An 8,847-nucleotide genomic window follows, 5' to 3' on the forward strand; every position below is an offset into this window, starting at 1 on the left:
ACGGTGCTAATTTATTTTCAAACTAGATTTTAATAATTTTTAGTTCACTTATTTTCATTTTTGACATTTTGTGATAAGTTATCAGTTCAAATTGAGCAATAAGTAATAAAATAGTTGAAATTCACCATAAAAACTGCTCGTAAAAACGTATTTGTCAACTTTTCGCCTACATCTTGTCATAAATCGAACCAAGTAAGTAGTATTAATTCGCATTTATTCAAATTCTCACCCTGTGTCGCTCATAATACTCATCTACTCTGCCTTCATTTTACAGCTATTGTCAAAATGGCATTCGCTTGTGTACCCTGCGTTGTAATTCCACTTTTATTAATCATATGGAAATTCATCGAACCTTATGTACTCCGATTCTGGAACCCGTTCGCCAAAAAAGGAGAAATAGATTCGAATAAACCGAAAGACATAACAGAATGTTCACTGTTCGCATCGTGCCCTTGCATCAAGAAGAATAAAACCGAAGAAGAAGTAACCGAACCGAAGGAAGGATTGGTCGACGATAAGAAAGATAATTAAATTGGTATTTTCGTCTCACCGAATATGCATTCTTCATTTACCTTACCTCACACTCTAAGCAACTTGTACATTTCCAGCGATATTATTTTCATCGTATCAAGAATACGTGGTGCTTGAAGATATAAATGTGAAATCTTCGATGAGTATTTTGTTTAGTCAATCAGCATGTTTGTTGTGTTAACTTGGTTTAGCTTTAACGTTTATCTACTTCAACGGGTTAAAATTTATCACGTTTGAAAGTTTCGTTGAAATAGCACATTATTTTTGTATATAATTACGTCTATTTTTATTATTTATTTGAAAATATAGTCTTATATATTATGGTTACCAAACTAATGAACTTATTTAAACGATAATTTATCGTGTTTGGGATATTTTTCCACATCATTTTCTTATATAATCGAATCGTCGACTCAACAATGTAAAGGCTCGAGTCGTTTCCTCTTATGCATTATCGATCTCGAAACTATCTCCTGGAATTCCAAAGGGAGTTGATGAACGAAACCTGTAATAATTAGGAGATGCACTCTGCGTGAATTTCTAATCCAATTTTGTTATTTAATTAGCATAGCGATGATATTTACTTCTCGTTTCTGAGCTAAATGGCGTTCCGGTGTATTTCGGTTTCTTCTGTCGATTACTTCGAATCTTCTGTAGAGCTTGCAAAAATATTCTCGTAGCGTTATTAATTTGTCTGTTGTTTAAGGTGACTACGAAGAAGATTACTTTTTTTTAGAAAATGCACATCTTTAATTACGTCATAATTTCTGTCCAAGTGTTACCCAAGTTTGGAGCCACAGGAATAATCTCGTATTCGTAACGTTTGCGTTTCGATATCAAATTCCCATCAATTTGCAGGATTTTCAAACGTCTCCAATTCGTTACAGCGTCACAAATATCTACTAAATTCGATAGTAAATTATTGCTCACGTCCAAGAATGTTAAATTGTACAACGAGTGTAAATCTTTCAATGTTGTAATCCCATTATCTGATATGTTCAATTCGTGAAGAGATTTCTGTAAAGAAAAATTCCTGTACATGTTTTTCTGTCAGCTGATTGCTGATAAAGCTTACCGATATTTCGACTACGGTTTCAGGATCAAAGCTCAGACTGGTTGCATCTTTCATACATTGTTTTTGAATGTGAAGTGTTTCCAATTTGGGAACGTTCTTCAGACCATTGAGACGAGATATGTAATTGTATCCTAGATATCTGTTCGAGTGTAAGATAATATTATTGTGTTTGAGATTGAGATGACAGGGATTGTACTCAAATTTTTCTCAAAAAAAGTAACTTTAGTCACCACAAAAGGCGGAAAAAGTAACCAAAAAAATGTTAATGTAAAAAAAAGTGGCAACCAAAAAACTTCAATGCATTCAAAATCAAAAAATTACATTTGATTTTAGATAACAAAAAAAAAAAAAAAAACTTAATGAAAATTTTGATAGCAGTTCTTTCAAAAAACACAGAAAAAAACATCAAAATTCAAATACCAACCATTTAAAAAAAAAAAAAACCTAGCAAAAGCTCAAAACAGATAATTATTAACATATCAAAAGTAAACTACTCGTAGATTAAAATACAAAAAGAACGCATGAAAATAGTATTATGGATACCGGAAACATAATTGAAAAATGTGTTAAACTACTAAAAAAATTGCAAAATTGAAAGAAGAGGGGGGAAGTCTACCGAAACAGGGAGGAACGAAATTCAATCTTTCAATCAAAATCATTTCAAAAAATCAAACACAAAAAAACCAATTGTAAAATAGCAGAAATATTGACATGAGCGAGGATTTGACAAAAAAAAATTGAGTGTTCGAGAAATAATAAACAATAATTTGTAAAAAAAATTGCATAAATGAGAAGACTCATTTTAGAACGGGAAACTTACTATAAAATTAACTGGAAAAGACGGCGGGGGAGGGGGGAGATTGCAATCCAAATTTGAAAAAAAAGGGATTCGTGAAAATCATTTTAAAAATTCGAATACAAAAAAATGTACCTCGCTTCAAAAAGAAAAAAAACCTCCATCAAAACTGTCAAAAATTGACACGATCCAAAAAAAAAATGGAAAAAAGGCGACAAAAATATTGAAATTGAAAGAGCAAAGATTAAGATCTGGAGAAAAAAATATGTAGTCCAAAAATAATGTTGAAAAATCTCTTCTCTTCGTGATCTTCTTTTAATAAATCAAAATCGCGAAATTCAAAATGAACTAGAAAACAGAGTTTTATCAAAATTTAAAAAGTTGAAAACAATCACGAGGATTCCAGAATAAAAATTCGATTAGAAATACCTAGAAAAACTCCGCCGACAAAATTAAGGTAAAAAGCACTAAAATTTAAGAAAAAACATCGCAAGAATTTAAAAAAAAAACTCACGAAGGAAAATCGTCGAAAAATTGGAAAATAGAATCTATGAGAATTCAAAAGACAAAAACTTGAAGAAATCGTCAAAAAAATTCCAAATAAAATCATCAAGTCTCAAAGTTTAAAAAAACTCGAAAAAATCTGTAAACAGGAGAATTCTGCAAAAATTTAGGCAGAAAAAATTTTCAAGATTTGTACGATAAATCGATCAAAATCGATAAATCTGACTCACAACAATATTAAACTTGCCTAACATTCGACAAAACGAAAACAAACTTCAACAAAAATAAATAAATATTTATTGTTAACGGTCATTGACCTAACGATCAATAAACCAGACAAATGAGACTGAGCAAAAAGCTCGATGACTTTACTTTACGACGACAAGAATAATATTAACGCGAACTAACTTAGTAACTAACGAAAATAACGAAAAAACAACGATAATTTAACAGCCAACAGTTTACGCGATTTTACGAAAGGAACTAAAAACCATTTTATACGTAACCAACAATATATATATCGCGAAACCGAAATTCATTTTTAATAAAAAATAAAAACTTAAAAGTTACCGAACATAGTTCGTTACGGTTACGATTCCAATTTTGCCAACACCCCACCATAAAAATATTTTCCCTAACACGCGTACCACTTAAATAAACGTAAAACTTGTTGCTTCTTATCAATACCGGTGTTTGTAAACACTTTGAAACAAAATATTTTTACAGCAAAATTTCAGTTAAATTATACTTAAATTACATAAAAAACAACTCGAAAACTTAATTTAAGCATTAAACAATGACTCACAGAGTCTATCGAATACGGTATGTGTCGTGGCTTTGGTTAAAATATCGGCAAGTTGATCTGCCGAAGATATCTTTTGCAAGTATATTATCTGTTTCGTGACTAAATCGCGTATATGATGGTAACAGACATCTATATGTCTGGTACGTTTGGATTCGACCGTATTCGCCACGGCAATCGCTGCATTGGAATCGCAATACACCGGTACGGTGTCAATACGAACTTCCAATTCAAGAAATAAATTTCGCCAAGCCAAAACTTCCTTACCAGATGAACTTAAAGCAACATACTCCGCTTCACACGACGAAAGACTAACACAATTTTGTTTCTTGACTACCCAGTCAATAACGTTGCCATAATGTAACACGAAAACTCCAGACGTTGATTTTCTGTCTAAACAATCACCAGCGAAGTCCGAATCTACGTATACTCTTACAGAGTATTTATCAACGACTTCAGGTATTACGTAGGTAAGTTTCACGTTCAACGTACTACGCAAATACCTGAGAATACGCTTACTATATTCGAATAGCTCCTTGTTTGCCAAGTGCTGGTATCTGCTTAGAAAGTTTACAGCAAAAGCGATATCGGGACGTGTACCCCTTGCTATGTAACTTAAACTTCCTAAGAGACCACGCACTTTGGTTTCATAACTTTTATCGAGCTTGAGATTAGTAATCTTCAAGTCCGGTTCGATTGGAGTTGAGATACTGTTCGAATTAGATAGCCCATAATCATTAACTAACTGCTCAATATATGAATTTTGATGTATTTCTAACTTTTCTTTACTACGATTAATTTCCATTCCAATGAACTTCTTGCATTGTTCCAGGTCTCTGATTCCAAAACGCTCATTCAATCGCTTGACCAACCACTCAATTAGACGATCATCGCAACCTGTAATTAGAAAATCGTCTACGTAAACGACAAACACGCAACGAAGAGGATTTTCAGCGTCGAAATACACACAAGGATCGACTTTACTCCTTACGAAACCGAGCGAAAGTAAATACTCGTTCAATTTTGCGTTCCATGACTTGGGACTCGTTTTTAATCCGTATAACGAACGTTTAAGAATATATACGACACCCTTCTCTTCATTAGTCCCTTTCGGTGGGTTGAACATAATACCTCGATTTATATCTCCATTGAGAAATGCAGTACTCACATCTAGCTGTCTCAACTGCCACTTGTTGACCATAGCTAGATTGAGCATCGAGCGTATTATTGGTTGATTAGGTGTTGGAGCGTATATTTCATCCAATTCATAGAAATGATTGTCTTTGAAACCACGCAACACCAATCTCGCCTTAAATTTCACCCCACCATTCGAGTTGATTTTTTTCTTTAGAACCCACTTACTGTCTACTTTCGAATAATTCTCTTTATTTACGCTTTTTTCAGATGCTGAGTACCAAACGTCCTTAATCTCCATCGCCTTTAACTCTTCATCTATCGCTACACGCCAAAATTTCGACTCAGGACCGTTTAACGCTTCTTCATACGTAAGGTCATCGACCCCAGCGAGTGCAAAGCAAGCAAAATCGTCGCTACGTTCATCTGAAGAAGATGTATCGATCAAACTACGATCTACTAAGTTATCACCGCTACGTTCGGCTTCAGTAAGCTCATCTGGGTTTATCCAATTGGAGCAACCAGAAGCTGGATCAGCGTTACATACCGGTGTAACCGTAGGTACGATATTTACATCGCTTACACTCACTGATACCGATGTTTTTAACAGATGATCGTTAATAACATCGTGTATTTTACGCGTTTCGTCTACTTCTACACAGCTCGAATTCGTAAATTTATTACGTAAAACATCGTACAATACATAGCCTGTCTCTGTAAAACCGAGTAAAACCATATCGATCGACTTCTCATCAGTTTTCTTTCTCTTTTCAGGCGGTACCAGAACTCGTGCAACACTTCCAAACAATCTCACTCTCGATAAATCCGGCTTTCGGCGATTCCACAGCTCGTACGGTGACAGATCGTTCAAGGCAGAATGCGGTAAACGATTGTACACGTAGTTCGCCGTGTATGCAGCGTAAAGCCAAAATTTATTCGTTAAACCTCCTTCGTACAGTAGAGCTCGCATTTTTTCTTGGATGGTTCGGAAGAAACGCTCGACGGTGCCATTATGCTGCTTTTCATAAGGCTCACTGTTCTGCATCGATATGCCTTTTTCATCAACGAACTCTTTAAAGGTACCTCCAATAAATTCACTAGCGTTATCGCACCTGATACGCTTCACTTTCGTACTCCATAACGTTTCACTAATATTTACAAATTTTTTCAGGTAGGTACCTACTTCGGCTTTCGTTACTCCCCATCTCGTACAGTCATCTACGAAGCCAATCAAATATCGCTCGCCTTCTAGTCCTTCTGTAATAGGACCCATTACGTCAATATGAACGAGATCGAGCGGATTCGGATACCTATACCTACTCGAATCGTAGGTATGTTTCTTTTGTTTTGCTTTACAGCAAATTTGACACTGATTAAAAGGTGGGCAATCACATCCACGTAACTCAGGAATCTTATCTAGTACCGTCTTGCTCGTATGAGCCAACCTACGATGCCAGATGTCACCTTCACCTTTCAATTTATTTTTCTGTTTTTTATTTTTCAGATTTACATCACTGTCACTGCTCGTACTGGTATTTCCTATACCTACACTTGAAACGTTCGAAACTACAACACCAGAATCATTACCTATCGTCGTCGAAGTATTACCTACATTTGTCGAGTCACTATTATCGTTTGTAATCAACGCAGATGAATAATTGGAACAGGAGTACAACATAGGAGGTATATTTATCATAAATTGAATCGTATACAATCCATTATCATTAAGTACTAATTTTGACACTAAATTTCCCGCAGGATCGACCAAACGAGGATCTTCATCGAAGAAGAAACGATAACCATTCGCTACGATTTTCGACACGGACAGAAGACTAAAAGAAAGACTAGGTACGTAGTATACCTCGTTCAACCAATAGACGTTTCCGTCATCGGCTAGAACTCTCAATCGACCTACTCCTTCTTTGATCAAAGAGACTTCACAATGAGCGGATTGTAAACTTTCGTTTATTTTCCTCTCATCGTGCAAGACTCCACGATGTTTCAGAAAATGCGACGTTGCGCCACTATCGACGACAAACGTGATAAAATCGACACCGTCGTCGTCGTTTGTCTCGACGTATGCATTTTCTTCACCGAGATTCAAAGCGGTCGAGTCGCCTAAAAAATAATTCGACCCGATATTCACGTTACGCGACGTACCGAAGTTAGAAATCGCAACACTGTCACCAAAATTACTACGACCGAACCTATCTTTCACGAATTCATCTACGATATTACACCTACGACCTTCATCTAACGAGAAATTTTCTTTTTTTCCAGACATCGACGGAAAAAGACCTAACGCTATCGACGGACGAGGACCTGACGAACCGGACGAACCTGCAGTACCAGACGTACCCGACGTACCACTCGACGAACCGTTACCACCGTTGTTACGCGACGAATCACCGTTCTGCGGACAGTTACGACCGATATGCCCGGTTAAATTGCATCGATAGCAAACGATACTTCCCCGAGGGTTGGTATCGTTTCTATAATTCCCTCCGGCGGATCGACAAGACTTGGCCATGTGGCCCCGTTTATGACACTTATAGCAGGTACGATCTTTGGCTTGTACGAAGCCATTATTACTACTACGATCACCGTTACCGTTCGACGAATTACCGGACGAGTTCGAACTACGATTACGCGACTTATTACGATTACGATTACGATTATTTTTATTACCGGATTGATCGGATGCGGCCATCGCTGAACCGGTACTTGTCGAACTTTTCGAAGTCGAGGAGTTCTTCGAGGCATCTTCCAAACTCAAAAGCAACGATGAAATTAACTTTGGATTTGGGTCTCCAGCTGTGACGTGAACCAGTCCTCGAGCAGTCATACGCACAGATTCATACTTCGGCGAATTGCCTAACGCATTGATCAGATACGTATAGATCTCCGATGGAGTCAACTTCACGTCCAAACTCTCCATATCGTTGATTAACGTATAAAATGCCTCCAAGAACTCTTTCGGACCTTTGTACATATCGATGACAATCTTCGAAATACGAGTTCGACAGTCGATAATTGCTGCTTGGTTTTCCGCCTGGTACAAGGAGTTGAGCTCCGTCCAGAATACCTACGGGTCCTCTGTCTCCTTGACCAGTCGGAAAACGTTCTCAGCTACGTGCCTAATTAAAATTTCTAAAGCTTTCGCTTTTTTACGCGGCGATAACGTATTTACTTCGAGAATCGCGGTTTGAAGTCCTTTGGCCGCCAAAATGACCTTTATTTTTCGCTTCCAGGAAACGAAACCCGTACCGCGAAAGACCATCGACTCCATTGCACGATTATCACCGGCACCGAACATACTACCAGACGAACTACTCGAATCGGATTCTACAGCTGCTTCGTCGGACTCGTCGTCGTCGTCGCTACTATCACTAACGTCGCTCGGATCGTCGGATGGACCAGGAGGTGGAGGAGGTGGAGGACCGGATGACGGATTAGACGTAGGAGGAACGGGATCAACAGGGATCGACAGATCGTTGGAAATATCACCGGAACCCGCGGAACTCGTACCAGCTTCGGTATCACCAGCTGACTCAGATACGTTTACGTTTACTTTACTTTTACCTTTCGATTTCGGTATACTTTGTTCTGATTTTTCTTTTTCAGAGAAACCACGAAACTCAGCGCTCGATTTACGCTTATCTGAACTACTATCGTCGTCGTCTACGTTGACCGATTTTCCTGACCGCAAATAGGACAGGACTGTCGACATTTACTTCGTCGAACACTACGAACCAAAAATTCAACAGCTACACAAGCCGGATACTTGAACAAACAAATCCACACAGGATACCAAAACGTCGTCGAACTACAGAGCGTTTCACCAACTACGCTCACGCTACCATGTACGATAAATCGATCAAAATCGATAAATCTGACTCACAACAATATTAAACTTGCCTAACATTCGACAAAACGAAAACAAACTTCAACAAAAATAAATAAATATTTATTGTTAACGGTCATTGACCTAACGATCAATAAACC

General features: G+C 37.4%; 1 protein-coding gene across 1 annotated transcript; it reads right to left on the reverse strand.

The window, feature by feature from the left end:
• Positions 1–212: 212 nt before the first annotated feature.
• LOC135849756 (protein phosphatase 1 regulatory subunit 42-like) lies at positions 213–1,948 on the reverse strand. The gene is made up of 4 exons (XM_065370324.1): positions 1,607–1,948; positions 1,314–1,548; positions 1,116–1,241; positions 213–1,036 (listed from the first exon to the last, which is right to left on the reverse strand). Exons 1-4 carry the CDS (start codon positions 1,658–1,660, stop codon positions 945–947), a joined length of 507 nt encoding a protein of 168 aa, XP_065226396.1. The 5' UTR covers positions 1,661–1,948; the 3' UTR covers positions 213–944.
• Between the last annotated feature and the right edge of the window lie 6,899 nt (positions 1,949–8,847).

This window comes from Planococcus citri, chromosome 1 (assembly GCF_950023065.1).
Source record: "Planococcus citri chromosome 1, ihPlaCitr1.1, whole genome shotgun sequence".
Lineage (NCBI taxonomy): Eukaryota > Metazoa > Arthropoda > Insecta > Hemiptera > Pseudococcidae > Planococcus > Planococcus citri.

Bases quoted from the DNA above. Each gene is read 5' to 3' on its own strand.
- LOC135849756 (XM_065370324.1), bottom strand. From the start codon at position 1,660: ATGAAAGATGCAACCAGTCTGAGCTTTGATCCTGAAACCGTAGTCGAA. The intron at 1,549-1,606 runs GTAAGCTTTATC...TTTTCTTTACAG, and splicing joins AAACCGTAGTCGAAATATCG to AAATCTCTTCACGAATTGAA. The intron at 1,242-1,313 runs GTAACACTTGGA...TCTTCTTCGTAG, and splicing joins TCCTGTGGCTCCAAACTTGG to TCACCTTAAACAACAGACAA.